This window comes from Schistocerca cancellata, chromosome 3 (genome assembly GCF_023864275.1).
Source record: "Schistocerca cancellata isolate TAMUIC-IGC-003103 chromosome 3, iqSchCanc2.1, whole genome shotgun sequence".
In the NCBI taxonomy this organism is placed as follows: Eukaryota; Metazoa; Arthropoda; class Insecta; order Orthoptera; family Acrididae; genus Schistocerca; species Schistocerca cancellata.
In genome coordinates, this window is record NC_064628.1 from 404,266,474 (window position 1) to 404,290,829 (window position 24,356).

The 24,356-nt window shown below is 43.1% G+C and overlaps 1 protein-coding gene across 3 annotated transcripts in view; it reads left to right on the plus strand.

Annotated features, from left to right (window-relative positions):
* LOC126175151 (myocardin-related transcription factor A-like) overlaps positions 1–24,356 on the plus strand; it is a 113,930-nt gene that overhangs the window by 50,155 nt on the left and 39,419 nt on the right. For all 3 annotated transcript variants that reach the window (XM_049921716.1, XM_049921717.1, XM_049921718.1), the window contains exons 3-5: positions 5,098–5,397; positions 10,867–11,555; positions 17,620–17,824. In XM_049921716.1, the coding sequence (XP_049777673.1) occupies positions 5,098–5,397; positions 10,867–11,555; positions 17,620–17,824 (1,194 nt within the window). The remainder of the gene's footprint in view (positions 1–5,097; positions 5,398–10,866; positions 11,556–17,619; positions 17,825–24,356) is intronic.

Here is a 24,356-nt window from a genome sequence, read left to right on the forward strand (position 1 = left end):
GACGTGCGTCGAAAGGCGATAGGGCGGCTATGCCTGCTTTACCCCCTCATCAGTCCCACCTCTTCACTCCCTACACACCTTGCTATCAGATTATACACCTCCCTTGTTCGTGCCATCCTTGAATACGCGGCGATGGTGTGGGGCAATGCTGCCCCCACCCACCTCCTCCGACTCCAAACCGTCCAAAATCGGGCTCTCCGCCGTGCCCTCCGCCTCCCTTTCGACTTCGCTACCCAAGAACTCCACATCCTGGCCGAGGTGCCACACCTTCACTCTCGCATCCTTTCCGCAGCCGCTTCCTTCTACCAGCAAACCCGCCACTCTCCCAATCCTTTAATCCTTTCCCTGGGCACCCGTGTCCACCGTCTGGCCACCACCCGTTGGCCTGACCTTCTCTTCCGCCCCCCATGACCCCTCATTCACTAACCACCTTCATTTCATGTCACTTTATCTTCTCATATTATCGCTCCATCTCATCATCACGTCATGACATGCAGACCCCCACCTCCCTCACGCTCCCCAATGTCGGCCTAATCCTTACAGGCCCTTCCCTTCTCACTTCTCCATCTGTCACTCTCCGACTTCTTTCTCTTCCTCCCACCCCCCCACTTCACCCTCTCATGACTGTCTGCCACTGCCGTCACCGACGCCGCCACGAAGATGAGGCCAGGACAATGGCCTTTCGTTTTCATTCAACTCTTACTGTCCCTCCACCTTTCCTTTAATCGGTCGTTTACTTGTAAGTTACTGGCTGGCCAATGGACCGTTCGTTTTGCTCACCCTCTCACTGTCCCTTCTACTGTCCTTTCATCTGTCATTTTTAAATACTACGCCGGCCAGTAAATTGGGCCTTTCGTTTTCCTGCTTCTTCTACTATCCCTCTAACTATTCTTTCATCTTAAAAAAAAAAAGAAAAGAAAAAAAAACAGCATAAAGCCAAGTCCCACTCAGCACCATCATGTAATTTCCCCCACAACACATCAAGCCAGAAGGAGAAGCGCCCTAGAGCAACACCGACTCAAAGGAAGGCCTCGGCGCTTGTTGGTGACGTCACGTTAGCTAGGCACGGCGAACGCCAGGTCTGTTGCAGGCAGAAACGCCTGGGCGTGCTTATCACTATAAATCTCTTATTTCTGGACAAAATGTTTAGTATTGTTTTGGATTCTGCAGTTTTATTTAGGTGAAAGATTTTCTTACTATCGTAAAGCTACAAATGAAGATCATAGTTCTGTATTACTGAATCCTGTCAAAACAAACGTAGATCAGTATGAGAAGATGCTTTGCCCCATTGCAAGCTTCGGAAATTTTACGTTCAAGTAACTATATGTACTTGATCCATTTTGTTATCGAAACTTACCCCAAAGCCCTTCCAATTAACTCGTTTCTTTTATTTATTTATTTTCGTTTGACATCGTCACTGGAAATGTGAACTAATTTACATGTGTAAATGCCCAACTGTTGCCAGTCATTAGATTACAGTCGTTTTCAACGAAAGGAATTCTAAACAGGAAACAAAATAACTTCATACATCGAAAATACTGCTGAGCTTAAACTTTTTTAAACATGCACATTAGAAAAGATAAATGTTTCCCTCTTGCAACTGAAAGGAGAAACTTTATAAGATAAAAAAATTTTATTTGATAAAACAAGTATCTCTCTTTTGCCTCTTCTTCTGTCCCCCACCCCCTCCCCCAACGTGTACAATCGCAAGATATTTCATTAACATTCAGTGCTCCTCACCAAATAGTCAACCAAGATACCTAAAGAAGAGCGCCAATATGTTCACAGTTTCTTGTGAAAGCAACCCAGTACAAACGTAGCTTCGTGAGATTTACAAATAAGGTAAAGAAGCACGAATTCTGTTGCTGCTGAACCATGAAGTTGTTTTTGTATGTCAATCCTTAAAGCAGGTGGAAATTTTAGTTCAGGAGTATACTATTTGTTAAGAAGTGTAATGAACTGCGCAATTAATTGATTGCAGAAATCTCTCAGAACAATGTGTGTTGGTCAACTACCGCCGATAGTTTCACATTTTCCTGTGTCAGAGAGTGAGAGAGACACCGCCATTATGAGTATGCCTGCAACAGACCTGGCGTTCGCCGTGCCTAGCTCACGTGACGTCACCAACAAGCGCCGAGGCCTTCCTTTGAGTCGGTGTTGCCTAGAGGCGCTAGAACTTCACCACCTGCCGAGGGTCAACCCTCAGTTATGTGCGTCTGCGTCTTCAGGGCGAGCACGCGCGCGCGTCCGCCGTCGACTGCAGCCGGTCGCGCTGAAAGCACCGAAGTGGGGACGCCAGAAGGGCAGCAGTGGCGCGTAGTGCGGGGGGCGCAAAATCGTCAGATACTCGCACAGCTGCACGGGTAGCACTGCACGGTCGTTGTGAGGATCAAGCGTGGCACGGGCGTTCACCGGCGGCCGGATGCCGCTGGTCAATGACGCACACACTGCGCTGCCGATAACAGGAGCCGGCGGGTGGGTGTCCTCGTTATAGAAGACCGACGAGCTGCGGTGGCAGCCGTTGCTCCGGAGGTCGGTCTGGGTGTCCGATTTGCAACGGACGTGCAGTGCTCTTGTACCGTTCTTCGACGAATTTCCGCTCCCCGCACTCCTTCCGTTCTGAGGACAGGCACCACTTCCCTTTACTCTCGTTTCGAAGCGTCCACTTGCTCTCTCTGCTGTCACGCGGGTGCTGCGGGCCTCAGCAGTGTAATTGGGACCACTTCGTCTCCCCATTTGGCGTTAATATGACACTTCTATCTTTTCCTGTTGTCATTGTTTTCGTCTTCTTTGTGTTTATTTGAACTGTAGTAGATTCGATCTCTAGTTCCATTCCTTGCAGCTCTTTTCCACGTGTGCCTAAAAGAACGTATCTCGGACACCGTATTCTTCGACCACCGACCCCTCCTCCCCACCCCCTCCTCTTGACCATTAGTAACCAGAAGCAGTACTCTACATCTCCTAAAGGTTGAAGAATATTGGTGTTAGCCCGCCCGGTTGGCCGTGCGGTCTAACACACGGCTTTCCGGGCGGGAAGCAGCGCCTGGTCCCCGGCACGAATCCACCCGGCGGATTTGTGTCGAGGTCCGGTGAACTGGCCAGTCTGTGGATGGTTTTTAGGCGGTTTTCCACCTGCCTCGGCGAATGCGGGCTGGTTCCCCGTATTCCGCCTCAGTTACACTATGTCGGCGATTGCTGCGCAAACAAATTCTCCACGTACGCGTGCACCACCATTACACTCGTCTGGTGTGAGACGTTCCCTTTGGGGTCCACTGGGGGCCGAACCGCACAATAACCCTGGGTTCGGTGTGGGGCGGCGGAGGGGTGAAGTAGACTGCTGTAGTCGTCGTGGGGTTGTGGACCACTGCGGCTGTGGCGGGGACGGAGCCTCTCCGTCGTTTCTAGGTCCCCGGTTAACATACAATATATACAATACAATGTTGGTGTTACCTTTTGCTGCACTTTCCACTAATTCTGTCTACTCGGTATTCGCTCCTTTTAGTCTTACCAAAGCCACTCGATTGAGCTATCGCGACTTTACAAGCCATTCGGCTTTCCACTCAGTTCGTGTTTTCTTCAGTATACAGTGTGTTTCAAAAAGGACTCTACAACTTTTAAAATGTATATAAATTTATTGAAAGAAGGTTTAGAGCTGGACTTAGTGTTATTTTGTAGGGAAACACATCAAGTTCTTTTACCTTAAGCTAAAGACGTAATATGTGGCTTACTTTGAGTGTCTTGCACACATCCCTTGGAAGTCAGTTTCTTCCCAAACTCGCTGTAGCATTACGGGTATCACTTGAATCCCCATTTTAAAAAAATCGAGTGGTGTCAGGTCAGGGGAACGTGGGGACCATGCAATTTGCGCATGACGGCCAATCCATTGACCTGGAAAGGGGTCGCTGAGAAAACCCCGGACGTCAACCAGATAGTCGGGTGGTGCACCATTTTGTATGAAGTAAATAAACATTTCGTTCTTGGTCATCCTCATTGTTCTGTGATATCACAAATTGTTGTAACGTATCCAGGTACACTATCCCGTTGATGGTTCTCTTAACGGAAGAAAGGGGCCGTCAGATGTGCTTGGACGACCTGATGATTTCCCACGTCTTATCGAGCACCCTGCCGGCCGAAGTGGCCGTGCGGTTATAGACGCTGCAGTCTGGAACCGCGAGGCCGCTACGGTCGCAGGTTCGAATCCTGCCTCGGGCATGGATGTGTGTGATGCCCTGGTTAGTTAGGTTTAACTAGTTCTAAGTTCTAGGGGACTAATGACCTCAGAAGTTGAGTCCCATAGTGCTCAGAGCCTCGAGCACCCTGTTTGTACAAAACATTCGTGCCTCTCATAAATTGTAGGCCTATTAAGAGGATCTTTAGCGTACTTGGTACGGAAATTACGCTAAACTGTTGTCGCCGACTTCGATTCTTTAAACCAAAACACACAGCTGGGCTCGGATCCAGTGAAGGCAGCCTTCTTTAACGCAACTGTCGCTAGCGCTCCGTACGGTGCGATTCGGCATTAGGGAACTACGCGGGACAAAACTTGATGTATTTGCCCACAAATTGACACTACAATCACCTCTGTAGGTACTAAGAATTAATTTTTATGAATTTTGAAAGTTTTAAAGTCCTTTTTGAAAGACCCTCGCCTCGTGATGACTGGGTGTTGTGTGATGTCCTTAGGTTAGTTAGGTTTAAGTAGTTGTAAGTTCTAGGGGACTGATGACCGTAGATGTTAAGTCCCATAGTGCTCAGAGCCATTTGAACCATTTTTTGAAAGACCCTCTATTTGTGTGCTCTTCCCGGTTGACGTTGCGAAAAGCTTTCTTCAAACCTATGAAAGACAAATGGAAGCTCTTCTCTTTGTCGACAAATCTCTCTTCTGTGTCGTATCCCTTGTCCCTACGTTTCTTCTAAATCCAGTTCAGTCCTGAGCCAATTTTCTTTTTCTTTTGGAATAAGTAGTGTCATTGTGTTCCTGTGGATTATAAAATGTTTTATATCTTTAAGACAGAGTAGCAGGGTGGTCGCGTTTGCAGAACGCGACGTGGTAGTGGGGTCAGAGGCACGCTGCCCATTTCGCGGCGTCTGTTGCAGCGCTGAAGACGCCGCCGGCGTTCCACGAGCAGCGGCAGAAGCTGGAGCGCGCCAAGATGGGCGACCTGCTGAAGGCGAAGATCCAGCAGCGGCCGGCGCGCCACGAGCTGGTGCGCCAGCACATCCTCGAGGCCGACGTCGGCCACGTCGACCCCTCGCTGGCCGAGCGCCAGCGCATGCTCAAGAAGGCGCGCCTCGCGGACTCCCTCAACGACCAGCTGTCGCACCGGCCGGGGCCGCTCGAGCTCATCAAGAAGAACATCCTGCACACCGACGAGCCCATCGAGAGGGCCGTCAAGGGTGAGCACCGAGCGCTGCCACTGGCTTGGCAGTGCGAAAATAATAAACAAAACTTCATATATTAGCATCGAGTCCACAGTTTCCAGACATTCCTGGGCTCACTGTCGGCACTCTTGTTTGCATTTAAGCTTTATAGAGGTGGGGTAACGATGGACAGAGGTAATGTGTAAAAGGTGACTCTGAAACACCTGCAACAAATGGACCAAATTCGATACATCTGTCTCATGGCTCAGGACGTAATGTCCACGGAGCAACGTGATCACTTCCCCTGTATAGAAGGACAAGCGCCATCTTGGTCACATCAATATTCCATTGGAGACCGGTTTCGCCCATCGCTCAGGTTAGTTAGTTGGTGGCGTGTTCCATTGATCAATCGCACGGTACGGTAGCCATTATGATGTGGAACGTGTCAAGTGCACAAGAAATGCTTATATGAAACAAGATTTTTTTATTATGCATATATTACAATACAGAATTAAGGATTAATATTTCTATTCCGTGGCTATGCAATGTCGCTTCAGTTGTGCGACTGGACCCCTAGATCTCCTCTCAGAAAGGTCACAGTACGTAGTAATCGAAGGAAAATCGGACTATCGAAACCAATTGCAAAGGAGTTAGACACGATATCTGAACGGTGCGAAAAGTGGCAACTATCTCTCAGTAATGAAACGTGTGAAGTCATCCACATGAGTACAAATCAGAATCCATTAAATTTCGATTAAATGATAAATCACACAAATTTAGAGGCTGTCAATTCGGCTACATACCTAGGGACTACAATTGTGAACAACTTAAATTGGAATGATCATGTAGATAATGTTGTGGCGAAGGCAAACAAAAGACTGCGGTTTATTGGCAGTACACTTAGATGATGCGACAGGTTTACTAAAGAGACTGCCTACACTAAGCTTCTTCGTCCTTTGCAACAGTATTTAGATTAGATTAATTATTCATTCCATAGACCCATAAAAGAGGGAATCCTCCTGGGTGTCGAACATGTCAGATAAACACATTACAAAATTGTAATCTCAGATCATCTTGAGATCCATTAATCACGAATTATTGTGGTCATCAGTTGGCGCTAACTAAAAATAAAATAAAAGCTGACCTAGTGATGCTTGTCTTTTTATATACACATGACATAGCTACTTTCTGGGAAAAAAAGCACTGTGGGACTAGAAGACTTACATGTGGGAAGAGGAAAGGGGTGATATTGTGTGTGTGAGTTCGCGTGCGTGATTTATGGGTGTGAATGTTGTGACACGTGACAGTAATCGAAAATAATGTTCGTGCCGAATTCGCAATGATGTTACTGGGTTGATTCGTTGCAGATCGAATGACATTTCATCTCGTGGCGTGGCGTGGACTTAGGTGTTGAAAGGGAGTGACCTAAAAATAAATGGGAATGACTTGTCAGTAGCCAGACAGTGCTGAGCAATCAGCCAGGTGCACATAGTTGTTTATAATAACGCGTCATCTACATACTTGGCAAACGATACCACTGTCGGTATTGAATACAGCACCGAAGAAAACTGCTCCGCTGTCTACAAGGAGCTTGTACTGTATTCCTGTTGGCAGTACTTTTACCTGCAGTTATTAGAGTAATTGTCTGTTAACTTAGTAGCAGGGGAGGGGGCAAAGTCTCAGACTCATTGTCAGGAAACAACAATGCATTTGCAGCATTACTATTAACAGAAGACAGCAGTTTTACGAATTTAACTGCCACGAAAATGATTGCCTAAGGTTTCCACGAAATAATCATTCTTAATACGAAGTCCAAATTCCAGTAATGCTCGTTGACACTCTGCCGCCTTGTCAGTGGATGAGAGCAGGACCTGCGCAATGAATTGAGGATACGAGGTACACGATATTTAGGGGAAAAAGGATATGCAATTCCTAATGAAGCGAGAGCGAGCGATACGCTGATGTAAACCTGAAGTGACAGACGCGGAGACAGGACCAGGCGGCCACGTGGCGTGGCTCGCTCTCATTGTATTGTTAGTCTGCGTCTCACTGTACGTACCAGCAATACCTGCACTGGGAGCAGCGAGGGTGGGAGCCGTGGCAGCTTAATACTCTTACTGGTCACTGTTCTGGCTAAGTTCGAACGCGGAAAAGCTGCTACTAAACTACAATGTACTGCACTGAAACCCATCTTTGGTGACGCTGCGTAAAAGAAAATACGTCACGAGCTACTGCTACACAGAAGGCGCGCAGGCAGCCACCTGTGTATCACTCCTGGGTCATTCCGTGTCAAGTCGCCTGATTTCGAGACATTTTCCTGCTCGACGACCACGGATTTCGATGAAATTTTATGGGAACATCGCACATGTACCCAATGAGCAGTGACAAAGTTTGACTTTCGTCAAAGCAGTACTGGCCGAGATGTAGGCATTTGTTTCACTCCGTGCACGACTTTGCGCAGAGCGAGGGTGAATTTCTGGCGACTTTGAGCTGCTGTATCTCGGGCAATATTTTGTTAAAACAAATGAAATTTTTGCCGTCTTGTATAGCTTTATTCGTTCGCATTAGAATAGTAATGAAAAGAATATAAGCAAAATCGGTACCCGAAAAAATGTCAACTTATTGTGGCTAAAGGTGTGACGAACGCGAAACTTGGCATGTTTCAAGGTTCCAGATATAAAGTGTCTTTAGTGTACCACTTAAATTAAGTGCAAAGTTGAAGTTTTTGTAAAAAGGTCACAACTGTATTTTCGACCTGGTTTTGCAAAAGACTGTGTCCTGTAAAGCTTTCCAAACTACGCTCATAAGAAAGATCATGGTTTGAATCGCAAGACAAATTGTATGTGATTATCCAAGGCGGGATAACAAATCTAGATAATCTTGAATCGAAGTTGGACGCGAAAATGGCGGCACAAGAAAATGTATACTTCTGATTCTTGCGTGTCGTGAACTAAACGCATGCCGAAAATGGAACTTAATACGCAAAAGCTCGGTAGCACAGGGTTGTGGAAAACAAAATTTCATTCACTTACTATTTTCCAGTTATCTACAAATCTGTCGAAAAGATGATAATTTTTGTGAAACGGTCAAAATAGGATATATGTGACTCTTCCTTTACAGATATGTTGGAGACTAAACCACCATTCAACCAGTAAGGGGGAGGGGTAAGAGGGGCATAAAGCACGTTGTTTCCAGTGACACTGATTTCAAAGCTTCGATACAAAACGGCATTTGCAAAACAAGTGTCACATATACGCTATTTTGACCGTTTCACAAAAATTACCATCTTTTCGACGGATTTGTAGATTATTGGAAAATAGTAATTGAATGAAATTTTGTTTTCTACAACATTGTGCCACAGAGCTTTTGCGTATTAAGTTCCATGTTTGGCATGCGTTTAGTCCAAGGGATACAAGAATCTGAAGTTTACATTTTTTCGTGCCGCCATTTTCGCACCCAACTTCGATTCAAATTATCTAGACTTGTTATTCCGCCTTGGATAATCATATACACTTTGTCGTGCTGTTCAAACCATGGTCTTTCTAATGAACGCACTTTGGAAAGTTTTATATAACATAGTTTTTTGCAAAACCAGTTCGAAAATACCGCAGTAGCGGCCTTATTACAAAATCTTCAACTTTGCACTTAATTTATTCGGTATTTGAAAGTGGTACATTAATGACACTTTGTATTCGGTACATTGTGTCGTTATGTTACTACAAGCCAAGTTTCGCATTCGTCATATCTTTAGTCCCTGAGATATAAGAAACAAAATGTTGACATTTTTCTGGCGATTTAGCTTAAAATTTTGTGTCCGAATATGGCTCGTCAAACCCTTTTCACTATTATTCTGAAGCGAATGCCTAAAGTTGTACAAGATGGCGAAAATTTCATTTCTTTCAACAGAATATTGCCCGAGATTTAACAGCTCAAAATCACCAGAAATTCATGCTCGCTTGTGCAAAGTCGTGCATGGAGAGAAACAAATGACTACATCTCAGCCAGTATTTCTTCGACGAACGTTAAGCTGTATCAGTTTTCATTGTGGACATTTGCCAATGTTCTCATAAAATTTCATCAAGATCTGAGTTGGCCGAGCAGGGAACCCTCGATGAGTTGACATGGAATGGCTCTCTCTGATGACAGCTATTCTGTTTCTCAGTAGACTGAGGTGTGCCACAACTTCTCTGTAACGCTGCAAATGATAACGGTATAGACTGCCACTGGTCCTAAGTGTTGGTCCACATGTTAGCGTCTGACAAGCAGGGACCACACCCTGACGAATAGCGATTGCGACGAGCTTCTTCACACTAGTCGGGCCCACTCGAAAGTGACACCTGTCAAACAAGGTTAAAGGTCTTGGCATAGGACTCGTTTTGAACCATATAAGATTTTATAACATAAATTAAATTTTAGTTATAAAACTTATTCCCAAGAAACTGATGGAATGATTTTGATTCACCACAGATATGGCAGAGGAGAAAAAGTCATTGCTAACAGGGCAATGATCAAGTGGTAGAAGGCCTGTGTTAAGAACACAGTAAATTTCCGTGTGCATTTTTGCAATTGCAATTTCTGCTTAGTCTTTGGCAAGAGATTGAAAAGGATCATGGCTTTTTATTATTGTGAATGTTGAGAAACACAGTGATAAGCATACGTGCCTACGAAACTTTGATGATATGTCTTTGATAGTCCCTTGTTCACAGCAAATTTAATTTTAACAATGTAAAAATTTTGTGACCGGTTTCATTCACTTGACAAAAAGCAAATAATGTTCCATACCTGTGATTGGAAGCCACACGCACATTTAATTGACTGTTATCTGTCCATTTCACTTAGGAAGAGCTTATCTCCTTAAATTTATTTGGAGTGGAAAAGAGAAACAAACCAAAACAAAAATGCACCTCCATGTTACGGCCTAGAGGGCCACGCAATTGCACCCTCTAACACAAGGCATTATTTGATGTGATACAGAAGGACATGGGCTTAGCATACTGCCCTCCCGACCATTGTCAGCTTTCTAGGCCTTGGAGCCACTACTTATCAATCAAGAACCTCTTCAGCTGGACTCGAGGAATGAGTGAACCCCTTTCCAAGACTCCCACTAAGGAAATATGACTTGCAGCACCATATATGAAATCTGGGGCCTTTGCATGACTGTCAGACATGCTGCACACTCAGTTACAGAGAAGGTCTTAGTGTACCTTGAATGGATGCAAATCACAAATTCTTTGCTTTCTTGGAAAATGTTTTGCAAAACAAAATTTATTTGATTTTGAGTGGTTTGATGATTCCAGCTGGTCTGAGGCAGATCCTACATCACATTTGAATTCAGTCCTTTTTAGGTAACGGAAGTGTAGTTACATACACCAATTGACAAGGGTTACTTTCGAATGGCTCTGGAGTAGTGTGCCAGAAAACATCGATTGGGTGATCAAAATGAAAAACAGCCACCGAGGGTGCACACATCTCGTGGCTAACCCATAACGTCATGTCACTTTGCAGAGGGCGTGATCCCATTCAAGGCGACATGCGAGGGCCAGCTGACACGGCCACAGCACCCCAGCCGCTACGTCACGTTCGACGATGACTCGCAGAGCTCCGAGGGCGGGCAGTCGCCGCCACAACCGCCCCCACAAGGGCCCTCGCTACACGCGGCACACGATGTACTGGAGGCAGCGGCAGCCTCGGCGGGCATCGTGACGGTAGTGACGGCGCCTGCCTCCGCCGCCGCGACCATAACCCTGGCCGACCTGTGCGTGACCAGTCCGCTGTCGTTGGGCTCCACCACGTCGAGCCTCAGCCCGCTCAGCTCGGTGGCATCACCGGCACCTGCCTCTGCCGCTGCTGTGCCGCCCCCGCCACCTCCTCCACCCCCACCTCCCGCCCCCGCACCCACTGTCGTGGCAGCACTGACACCCCCACAGACTCCGCAGCCATCACCGGCGCCGTCGCTGGCCTCGGTGTTGTCACAGGCAGCACGCTCCGATGCGCCGGGAAAGGACAAGAACCGCAAGAAGTCGAAGAGCAAGACGCAGCCCAAGACGCGGCCCATCAAGTTCCACGAGTACAAGGGCCCGCCCAATGCACACAAAAGTGCTCATGCCAGCACCTCACCTGTTGAGACCTCCTATGAGCTCCTGCTCCAGCAGCAGCAGCTGTTCCTTCAGTGGCAGCTCGAGTGGCAACACAAGGTATGGACAGTAGAGATCAGGGACAGAGCTAGTGTGAGTCCAGTGTTGAGGGTTGTGTACATTAGAAATAGAGTTACACTGTAATGTCACTGCTATACTGGCTTCCTTCCTTCCTGCTACAGTGTTGCAAGTACGACTAGTCTGAGAACAGTAGTGTCACTGTCGCTGCATATGTGTCGATTCGTTCCCTCTTACTGGAGAGTGCAGCAGTGTAAGAATACCTATTAGTTAGTACAGAAGTCATACTATATCTCTGATGGGGAAAAATGACTGATTCTCAGGATCAGATGCCATGTATGTAGAGGAGCTAGTGGAAGGTGGGTTACAGAGTTATGAGTGAGCAGGCAGGCAATATGTCTACTCATTAGAGATGAGAAATTAAGTCTGTATACTCACTTTAAACTCCCCTTTGGGTTTTGTGGTGTCACCTCCAAACTTGCCACTTCTTTACACTTGGAGACTGACCTTGCCAGTCTCTTTCTCTGGTCATTTAGCTGAAAACTTGTCACTTGCATCTGTTGTTAAGTACAAGTGGAATTCCAGATTTTTAAGGGCTCTAGGATCTTGAGAGAGAGAGCAAACAAACAAGTGTGCATTGGGATGAGAAGAGGAAAGAAAAAAGTGACCGTAAGTGAATAACCAATCCAGTAGTGACTGTCAGTTTGCGACGGCTGAAGGCTTCATTGCAAGGAACATCACAGTAGTCGATCACTTAACAACACGGGATACTACTCTTTGTTACTTAAATCTTTTCTGAAACTCAAGTTGTCACACAGGGAACATCACTCTACTGTAATTTTCTGCAAAATTTGCTGTAGATGTTTCTTCAGATGTGATTGACAATCAGATTATTCATTAGAAACTTGCCATCACTTAATGTCTCCTTTTGTGACACTAAAACATTCACACTTACCCACTCATATTAATAATCTCACTGATCAGAATTACTTCACATGCTGTATTTTCGAAATTATTGTTATTCTTATTGTAATTTATGCTTTGATGTACGTATAATGTACGAGGGCAGTTCAATAAGTAATGCAACACATTTTTTTTCTGAAACAGGGGTTGTTCTATTCAGCATTGAAATACACCAGGTTATTCCCCAATCTTTTAGCTACACAACACTATTTTTCAACGTAATCTCCATTCAATGCTACGGCCTTACGCCACCTTGAAATGAGGGCCTGTATGCCTGCACGGTACCATTCCACTGGTCGATGTCGGAGCCAACTCCATTGATTGCCGTTTTGTTTCAGGTTCGAAGTGATGAACCCATGTTTCATCGCCTGTAACAATCTTTGACAAGAAATTGTCACCCTCAGCCACATGATGAGCAAGCAATTCCACACAGATGGTTCTCCTTTGCTCTTTATGGTGTTCGGTCAGACAACGAGGGACCCAGCGGGAACAAACCTTTGAATATCGCAACTGGTGAACAATTGTGACAGCACTACCAACAGAGATGTCAAGTTGAGCACTGAGTTGTTTGATGGTGATCCGTCGATCATCTCGAACGAGTGTGTTCGCACGCTCCGCCATTGCAGGAGTCACAGCTGGGCACGGCCGGCCCGCACGCGGGAGATCAGACAGTTTTGCTTGACCTTGCGGCGATGATGACACACGCTTTGCCCAACGACTCACCGTGCTTTTGTCCACTGCCAGATCACCGTAGACATTCTGCAAGCGCCTATGAATATCTGAGATGCCCTGGTTTTCCGCCAAAAGAAACTCGATCACTGCCCGTTGTTTGCAACGCACATCCGTTACAGACGCCATTTTAACAGCTCCGTACAGCGCTGCCACCTGTCGGAAGTCAATGAAACTACACGAGACGAAGCGGGAATGTTTGAAAATATTCCACTAGAAATTTCCGGTTTTTTCAACCAAAATTGGCCGAGAAAAAAAATGTGTTGCATTACTTATTGAACTGCCCTCGTAATTAGTTTTACTGAGCAATTTTTATTTTAAATAAAAGTTTGATATTTAACATTTTTTAGTACTGTATGCTATAAAAATTTCAATACTACAAGATACTTTTGCTATAATGTTGACATGTACTTATTGAAAATACTGAGCTTAGGCTGATTATAGAAATGTTTGATTTCACCTTTTTATTATTTTACTTGTGTCAGAAACATACATGAAACATAGTTTATGCAAGTTTTGACAGATCAACACAGTTTATATAATTTTTGACCAAAATTTGGTCCCTTTCAGTGCATTTTATGTTGCCTAGGTCTTCTTCTGTGCAGGTAGCTGGAAACAGTCAACACTGAAGCATATGTTGAATAGTCTATTCTTGCCCACAGTCACATTTGGTTTTGTTTTCTTCAATGAATCTCTATTTTGCCAGGTTAGCCCGCGATCTGCCCACTCCTTACCTCTGCCTTTCAAGAACTTCCAGACTGGCCAATTCTCACCATGACCAGGGGGTAAAAGATCCTGACAATTTTTCCAACCAGGAGGGTTGGATGCAACCTTTTCATCAGTGGTTGTTAGGTTTTCTGATGTTCTGAGGAAACTATTCCTTGACCTTAGTCATTGTGGGTAGAGTTGTTGCCCATGCATGGGATGTTTTTTCTCCTGCTCCAGTTTTGTTCATTCCCTATTTGCTGCTATTTCTCTTTGAATAGGAAGTTGGTCCAATTCCTGTAAGGTGGTAGAGCAATTCAACTGGAGTTGACTTCAAGCAGCCTGTTATAATTCTGTATGCATCACTTAGGGCAATATCCACCTGTTTGGCATGTGTTGACTGATGCCAAACAGAACAGGCATGCTCTGCAGTGGAGTAGCATAATGCCACTGCAGAAGTTTGGATGGTTTCAGTTTGGCTGTCTCACTGTGACCTGGCCAGTTTTCTCAGTATGTTATTCCTGGTGGAGACTTTTGATTTGAAAATCATGCAGTGTTTTTTGAATGTTATAAGTCTGTCAAGTGTTATTTGTAGGTATTTTGGAGTGTCACAGTGTTCCAGTTAAACACCTGACCATTCTGTCTTTAACTTGCAGGTGGTTTACCTATTTCTCAGATGGAAAGTACACACTTGTGTCTTTGATGGGTTTGGTTTAAGCTGTGTTATTCTATAGTATTTTGACAGATCTTCAAGAACACTCTTTAGGGTGATTTCTGTCGAATTGAAGCTTGTGCTTTTGGTTTCCAGAGGAAGATCATCATCGTACAAGAAGCTCCTGCACTTGGGGACTACAAGTTGGTCATTAATATATATATTGAACAGAACTGGGGCCAACACACTTCCCTTGGGAAAGGCCATTTGTCTGTAGCCTCCATCAGCTGCACTATCCTTGAAGGTCAACGAAAAATCTTCAGTTTTGCAGAAGATTGGTGATGAGCCTGGTGAGGCTGAAATCCTTGTTTAATAGTAATTGGTGGTTGATGATGTTATACACTACTGTCCACAAATACCACTCCTCTCACCTTACAGGTTTCAAAGCCATCTTCTATGAGCTGCGTAAGACTGAGTAATTGTCCTGTGCTGCTTTTACCTGGGTAGAATCCCGCTTGCTGAGGTATACGCAAGGGATCAATAACATGTGAGAGACAGTTTAAAATCTTTCTGTCTAGCAGTTTGTAAAGGTGATGCAGTAGTGCTATTGGTTTAAAATTCTTTGGAGTCTTTCGTTTTTTAACAGGTTTCAGTAAAGCAATTACTCAGCTCTTTCACCATATCTCTGGAATTTGATATCTCTCAGCACACTTATTAAAGAGTTGGAGAATCAATTCCTTTGTTGCTAATCCAAAATGCTTGATTTGCTCAGTTTGTGCATCATCCAACTAGCTAACTTACCAGTTTTACTCTGTTTGATAGCCTCCTGTAATTCATCCATCATGAATGGGAGTGAAAAGTTGTTCCTATCCTCTTGCTGAGTTCTTTGTAGTTTTGTTTTTTTTGATCTATGGCTGGGCTTCCCAATTAGCAGTAGCTGGTGTGCTGTTTGGTTGGAAGTGCTATTTTGGTGGGCAGTGGTCTTAGTTGGATCGTTGCACAGGTGTCACAGAAGTCTCCAGGCCTTATGACTGTCTCTTTTCAGATCCAGGTGTTCTATTGTTTTCCCTTTTTGACTCTCTTCTAAAGCAAATGAGTTTGTTTCCTGTTTCTATAGTTGTTTCATTGAAAGGGTTTTCTCTAAATAAGGTGCTGTATTCTGTACATAAGGCTGCCTGATCTGATGTGAGACCAGGGATGTAAGATTTTCGGCAGCCATGATGGATAGATATTTAGGAACATCTTTTTACAGCTGTAGTGAAGGTGTTGTACTGTTCTGGTGTTGGTTCTATAGAAGGCACTTTAGCATCCAGTAAATCTGCAAATCTTGACCAGTCAGCATTTCTAAACCTCCTGTGAAATGGTTTTTTTGAGGTCTAACAGCAGCAGATATTTAGCACATTATAGGTCTATATTGGCTAATGCTTTTGGTGGTGAATATGAGGTCAGGATTGTACACTCACCTCCAAGTGCCACTGTTCCATGATGCAGCTAGTTTTGCATCATGGATTAAGGGCAGGTGATTCATTTCTGCCCACTCTTGTACTGCTACCCAATTTTCATCTTCATTATCATAGCCCCAAATGTTACCATGACTATTGAAATCACCAATCGCAGTCTGCACGTGTTTATTTTGGAAATTTCTTGGTTTGTTAACTGTGAGTTCTTCACCAGGTGGTTTGTAAAGAGACGGAATGGTGCAATTACCTGTTTCTGTAGTAAGGATTTCAATGTTATTTTCCTCTGTGAGTGCTGTGGATGGAATTTGGATGTCTGAATGAACAAAGATAGTGCTTCCATATTCTTAGTGTGCTCTTTTGATAGCAAGGTGCATTCCATTTATCTTTGGTCTACGCTTGTCACAGCTCCTGTGTGTTTCTTGTATGCACAGTACGTGATGCTGGTGCTGTCTGCAAAGTTCTTGTAGCAGTTCTTCCTTGTCTGATGTTATACCTTCTATGCTGATTGAGATAATGCTTAGCTGTGGCCCTGAACAGGACTTTTGTATGGATGTTTCCAGTGTGAAAGGATCTGCTGTCATTTCTAGGCACTCAGGGTACACCTGACTGCTTTTCTCAATGACTATCTTTGGGGAGGTTCCTTTCATGCTTTCAACTAATATCCAATAATTTGGAATTTATTTTATTGCAAAGATTTTGTTGTTTACATAACAATGTAATAATGTATGTTTAACTATAACTGTTCCAGTGTGTTGGGTTTCAGGTAGTCATATGATGATTTGCTACTTAATGAATAAATACCAGTAAAAGGCATGGGTTATCAAACATTTAAGTTATTACTGGTACTTATGAGGTCCTTAATTGCAACCTGTGATATTTATTGCAATCATTAAATTTGAGCAGTAATTCACACTATGATAGGTCAGAACATTAAATGATTATAAGTGAAATATGTTTCTTGGGTGTTTTCATCTGTGTTCATTCTTCTTGCTATCATAATTTTAATACTTGGCTCTTAATACTAATCTGCCTCCATAGCTGAGTGGTCAGCACAGATGGCTGCCACGAGGAGTACCGGGCTATGATTCTCGGTACTGCCAGCAATTTTTACTTGGTGTGATGACTGGACTGGGGTCCACTCAGCGTCATGGTAGTAGTTAAGGAGCTATTTGATTGAGAAGTGGCCTCCAAGGTCTGCAAAGCTGGCAATGGCTGGGAGAGCAGTGTTGTGACACCATGCCCCTCAGTACCGTGTCTGAATGATGCCGTTGGCCGAAGATGACACGGCAGTTGGTCACTCCTGATTGCCCATCTGTGGCAAGGGCAGCAGAGCTTACTTTGCTCTTTTAAATTGATACTAAGAAGTGAATTAACTTCTCAGTGTAGCCTTAAAACCAAACATAGTCACAGTAGTTTTCAATTGGACTTGTGCCTATTTAAAGAAGTATTTGGAATCTGATTGAGGAATAAAATCTGTGGTGCCATTAATGCCCTTAACTAGTGAGCAGTTGTGGCATTAACGTCTGATAAAGTGAGTACAATTCGAGTAGCAGAACTGAACCTGCCACTTTCTGAATGCTCCACCATTTGCAAACAGTACCCACAGATCATCCTGCCGGCCTCTCACAAGTCGTCGCCAGACGGTGGCCCGACACAAATGGTGGCGGTGGCATCGCCCTCACCATCACCATCACAGGCCGCCCCCACGAGTCCGCCACCCCCTGCGGTGCAAGCATTGACACCTGCACCGTCCGACTCCGGCAGCATCATGCGCTCCCTGTCCAGGCTCGACGATTGGAAGGGTGAGTCCACAGTGCCTATATATCTCTCAGTAGCGGGTTCCACATATGGTTTTGAACAGAATGTGATTTTTTTCAAAGTATTTTGCAAAAAATCTTGAAGGAGTGAGTAAAAATCTGGAAATTATTAGATTTTCAGATAGACATACATACTACTAATTTATTTGGTCAAAATACTAAATTGATAATGTTATTAGACACATAACAAACATCATCACAAATAATGCAAATTATGAATTGAGGGTAATGGAGACCTAAGATATGTACAAACTGCACATTTAACGTTCTCACCCTGTCCTGTCCTTTATGAGCAGTAAGTATTGTACTAATTTACTGTTTACTTTGCAATCATAGGAAATATTACAGCTTCACTTATCAAAGGCATACCTGCAGCTGTAACATAGATCAAAACACAATATGGCTGAAGTGTAAAAGGCTTACGTTGTTCATGGATCAGCATCCTCTCCAAGTTTCTTATAAAATAAATGCTAGAACTAGAAGCTTGACACAGCTTAATGTTTTGAATGTACAAAGTGCAAAGCCTACAGACCTCAAATCTGTACAGTAATTGAAAGAACGCAAGAGTGATTTGTCCAATATTCTACAAGAAAGTGCCACCTATGGTTGGGTGATTAGTTTAAAAATCAAAATTGAAAGGCCTGTTACATAAGATGAAAGTCTCAGACATTTGCTGACATTAAAGAATGTAGATATGAATGTAGATGTAGGTAGCAGAACAATTTGTCAAAAATAGAGACTGTAACAGAAAAATCAGGACTGATGATAATTAGAGATGGGCAATCTCATGCATTTCTTGATACCAGTTCACTGCTTACTGGTCCTTTTTGGGACAAATTTACTTTTATTTATTCCCTGTGCTCTTTTTCATGTATTTATATAATGCTGTATGGATTTAAAAAAACTCACGATACAAAACTAGAAGTACAGCACCATATAACAAAAGCGTAACCAGGACCCAGAACTGTGGGTCAGGGGAGACTTACCGTACGGGATGAGAAGGAAAGACTCCTTGCTTCGTTCGCTTTCCTTCTCATCCCATATGGTAAGTCTCCCCTGCCCCATGGTTCTGGGTGATTTTCCCAAAATCTACCCCTTTTCCTAGACCTCTCCAATCCTTTTCCTTCACCCTTCTTCCTTCCCCTTCAACCTTTTTGCTTGAAGAAGGAGCCACTGGCTCCGAAAGCTTGCCAATCACAACAATCTTTTATGTGTGTGTTCAGCCATGTCGCAGGGTGAGTAGATTTTTTTATCTATCCAGTTAAATAATATAATCTGAATATTATATAATACTCCATTTACAGTACCATAGGTACTTTCTATACAAAGAAACATGAATTTTGGAAATCATTGTTGATGAACACCTGTCAAAATGGATGATATCTGTAAGAAAATCAGGTCTCAGTCTTCCTAAAACATGATACCTTAAGGCAAACATATTTCTGATTGATAAGTACAAATCTGCAGTAGATTTATATTGACATGACTACTCTGCAAATCACAGTTAAGTGCCTGGTAGCGGATTCATCGAACCACCTTCAAGCTATTTCTGTACAGCCCACAGGAAATAAATCTTCCTGTGCAAGCTCTGATTTCTCTTTATTAAAATAATATACAATATCAATATCCATTCCACTATATAAAGACAAGTCATTGTTTAATGTTGTCAAGTTAGTGATAAATTTATTTCAAATTTTTACATGACATAATAACAAATGTTTGTGTGGACATATAGGCTACATTTTTAAAAAATATGTATGATATTTAAATAAGTATCTGCTATATTAAGGGGAACATCAAAAAGCTCTTGGCCAATTTACTTTAAATATTTATACAATAGTTCAATAAACATTCAGACGGTCATAGGCTGTATATTATTTTAATATGTATGGTATATAAAAATACAGACAATACATACAAAGGTGAAATGTTTTCGCAAACTTTTCAAAAAATTCATGACCAATTTAGTTCAGATTTGTATACTATACTCTAGTAGACATCCAGACAGACATAAGCTACATGTTATTTTAATAAATGGTATATAAAAATACATATAATGTATATAAAGGGAAACATTGTTAGCAAAAATCTCGAAAAGTTCTTAACCAGTTTATATACAGCTATGTCTTTTTCTTTTCTACCTCACATTCAGTTTAACAGAAAACAAGGTAGTTGTATTTATGCATTATCAGCCTGTAATTAGAATATTACTGCAGAAAGTGAATCATCCGAAACTTTATAATCCTATCCATTTGCAGATTAAAAATATGTGAAATACTGTCACAGATACTCCTGTCCTCGCAGACACAGCAGCTGGGAAGGCCTCTCTCATAACACATGCACCAATGATCCCAACCGACTTTAAGTGACTGCAGTTACCTATTGAGGTTTTGTTCACAATAACAATAAACGAGGCTCGCAGTGGCAATGAGAGGAGTAGAAGGTAGACAGAGCAGGAAAGGGGGAGGGGGGGGGGGGGCGAATGGACATAGAGAGGGGGAAGGAGAAGATAGACAGAGAAAAGAGCGAGGAGGATGTGGGTGGAGAGAGCGGTGAAGAGGGGATGACCAAAGAAGGAGGTGATCGACAAAGAGAGGGGGAGGAGGGACGGACAGAGAGAGGCGAGAGAAGGAGATTAGGGCGTACATCGAATTCCCATCCGTATTTAGCAGTTGTGAAACATTGACGGGTTCACTAGAAAAATATAAAATAATTAAAACGTGATGATCATTTCTCCTTATCTGATTAATATATCGAGATCTGAAGTGGATACCAGTGGTCTATACAGAAAGGACTGCGGAAAAGGAAGTAAGAAAGGTAGCTGGGGTAAGCAAGAGAGAGCCTTGTAAGAGATATTTTCAGAAAATATAAAATTAATCCAGAATAATGCAATGAACAGTAATGTGTGTAACTAAAAGTCTCAGGGAGGGAAAAATTTTTCTCAAAGTTACAAGTAATAAAAAGGCTGCAGATTGCAGCCCACGTGTGACTGGTACAATTTTTTACAATTGACTACAATATGATTTTAAGATAGTTAATGTAAATATTGTAAAGAATAAACTGAATATGCCTGTCAGTAGAGAAATGCTTCTATTTGATAGAAGTTTTAAATTTTAGTGTCCCCCTTTAAAACTGGTAGCGTGTGTGAATCATCAGCGCATTTTGGTAACAGAAAATGATAATTTTTGATGCTCAGGTTTTATATCAATGTATGCATTTATCCTTTACTGGTAAGAGAAGTACAATTAGTACAGTCTCATATTTCATCATATATGTAAACTAAAACTATGACAGTGTCCAAAAACTAGTTGTTAAAGAGGCAGCAAATAAATAAGTAAATAAATAAAAGAAATAGATCTCAAAACAAAATTTCCAACATGTAGTCAGTTCCATTGGCAAAAGGAAAACACAATGTTTCTATCTTTATAAATCTTTGTTATGACTTCAAGAAGAGGAAAGGTGAGTCAGGTTTCAAGAGGAAGGATCTGTGACTCAGCTAGCTGTGTCCCTATGTGAGAGGCAGTGCACAGACAGTCCCACTTCCTGTGCATCTTTCACAGAGTGGCAAAAGAAAGGGGGAAGAGATAGGGTAGGCTCTGCCGCAAGGTGCAAGGTGCAAGGTGATTTTCGGAGTGCAGCTTAGATGCACAGGAGTGACTGTCCTTCCCCTTAGCTGAGCAGTTGGGGCGGGGGCTGCCATACGCAGGACCAGGGTTCAGATTCTGGTACTGCCAGTGATTTTCCTCTGGAACAGGGTGCACTCAGCCTTATGGGGCCAGCCGAGGAACTGCTTGACTGAATAGTGGCTCCGGGTCACGAAAACTGACAGCGGCCGGGAGAGTGCCTCTGTGCTACATCCAATGGTGCCACTGCCGGAATACAACATGGCGGGGTCGGTCTTTGCTGGTGGGTGTGCCAGGACTTGTGGCAGAGCTTATGTTACAAAAGTAACCAGGTTACTTGTGAAAGGCTGAGTGACAGGTTGTGGGCATTCTGTAAGCTGATATTTCAATGTTACACACTGATACTATGAGGGATTTTGCAGCTGATGCTCTCTTCTGGTAGAACACCAAGTGTGAGGGGCTATGAATGTATAAAATTACCCGCTGGTGTTTTTTGGCCCCACCATTGGGGGACATATTCAGAGATGAAACACTGGCAATACATTTTATACACTGTCACATATATTATACTTATTAAATTTTAAGTAAAGTCTTTCAAAAAACTAGAAAATGCTTCCCACTGGATTTGATAAGGGTCAGTATGCCACCCAGCAATCAGGATATGGCTTTTAGGCAGATTCCCACACTTCACTAGGTGAATGTTGCAGTCCCACATCAGCTACATGGTTTGCAAACATTTAGATAGCTTTCACTCATTTTCTCCTGGAGAAATTCTACGCAGACAGTTGGGCTACACATATTTTACCCCAGGTGGGTAACGGGTTCCACTAGGAAGGGCATCTGGCCACTCCTTCAGTCAACCGTGCCAAATCCGTACATAACCATCCTGACCCTGCGCTGATGCGAGAGAAAGGCATAAGAAAAAGATGATGATATCACCTTTGTACCCATTCTCATTTACCAGATTCAGTGCTTTGTTACCAAAAACACTAGATGTGCACTGTATTCACAGAGAAACAAATATCTTTGCCAAATTTGAATGAAAGGTGCCACACCTTCCTTCCCTCTCACCAAGCAAAAACCTACAGTAATATTCCATGTATGGACTTTTGCCTGCTTGTTATAATGTGAAGTAACATTACAGTTTTTCTTAAGCACTGACAAATTGGTAACTATCTACACCCATTCTGGAAAATGAATAGAATGCAATCATAACTCAGCACTCAGACATTTACTGGTTATACGAAGAGAGAGAGAGAGAGAGAGAGAGAGAGAGAGAGAGAGAGAGATTACAAATGGAAAAAAATCACTAAATTCCTGTGTTATCGTACTAATATGAATGTAGCACATTACCTGTGTCTCATGTAAATGCTCGCACTTGATCCTGCTTTGATATGCTTATCTTTAGATGTGTCATTCTCTGTTTAGTAACAGCACCATCTCAAATGTTTGGCATTTCAAGCATGCTACTTTTGTTTCATCTGTTAACATAACGTCTTTATGCACCATTTAGCTCTCTTGAGAGTGCATGGGAAAACGGGGGGAGTTGGAGTGGGAGAGAGAGAGAGAGAGAGAGAGAGAGAGAGAGAGAGATACATAAATATATGTAAGTTATGATTTCTCAGGTAATTCTCGTATCCTCAAACTGGGCAAGAACCATGAAGAAACTGGTGGGCACATGCTGCATTATGTTTTTAGTGTACTGTTTATTTATAGTGGTTAATGATACTTGTTAAATTGCATTGTGTGACCAATTAGTAGCATATACCCATAAAATTACAGGTTTAATGACAATAGTCATAAAGTTGTACACTTAATGGCTGTAGTTTCACCATAAATAGGGAATAGTTAATTAAGTATTCACAGTGTCTGTGACTGAAATGAATTTTTGATCTGGTTGAGTTGTTACTCCCAACGTGTTGAATACAGAGCAGTCTGTAAACTGCCACATTGAGAATAGTATGGTGTAGGGTAATGGTACTATCCAACTCTGACATTGTACCAGACATTCAGTATCGCATAAGTCCAATGAGAATAATGTAGAGTACGTTAACTGTAAGCTGGCTGACAGCTTCCTAGTCCTGAATTGGTGAACGTCAACAGAAGTCACAAAGCTTCAGCCAGTGGTAATTTGTTTCTGGTTCCAGTTAACATTACTCAAATATAGCTAACAATTCACAGGAAGTTGTACCATTTTATTGTGGTGTTGAAGTTGTTTTGCTGTCACAATGTTGTGAACCTTTGCAGAACACTACAGAAAAAGAGCACCTGATCTTTTTTCTGTTGTTTCCTTGTACAGCACAGGGTCAATTCCAACACTAGCTAAGCACAAACATGGCTGAATTATATCTTCTGACATTTGTCCCAAATTCCCACATGAATATCCCTGCGTGCTGCACATCTTAATCCCAATAGTAGGTTTGTGTTTGACCCATGAAGACTTGCTGAGAATTGATGCAGTTTTAAACTGTAGAGAAATTGTAATAGAGTGAGAAGAATATGGCCACACTATACTGTCGTGAATTCATATCACAATGCACAAGAAACACCAATTTCTGCACTGGAAGTGAGGAAAAAATAGCAAAATACACTATGTGATCAAAAGAATCTGGACACTCACAAAACCGTACATTTTTGATATTAGGTGCATTATGTTGCCACCTACTGCCAGGTACTCCATATCAGTGACCTCAGTAGTCATTAGACATCGTGAGAGAGCAGAATGAGGCGCTCCGCAGAACTCACGGACTTTGAACGTTGTCAGGTCACTGTGTCATACTTCTGTACGTGAGATTTCCACACTCCTAAACATCCCTAGGTCCACTGTTTCTGATGTGGTAGTGAAGTGAAAACATGAAGTGACACGTGCAGCACAAAAGCATACAAGCCGACCT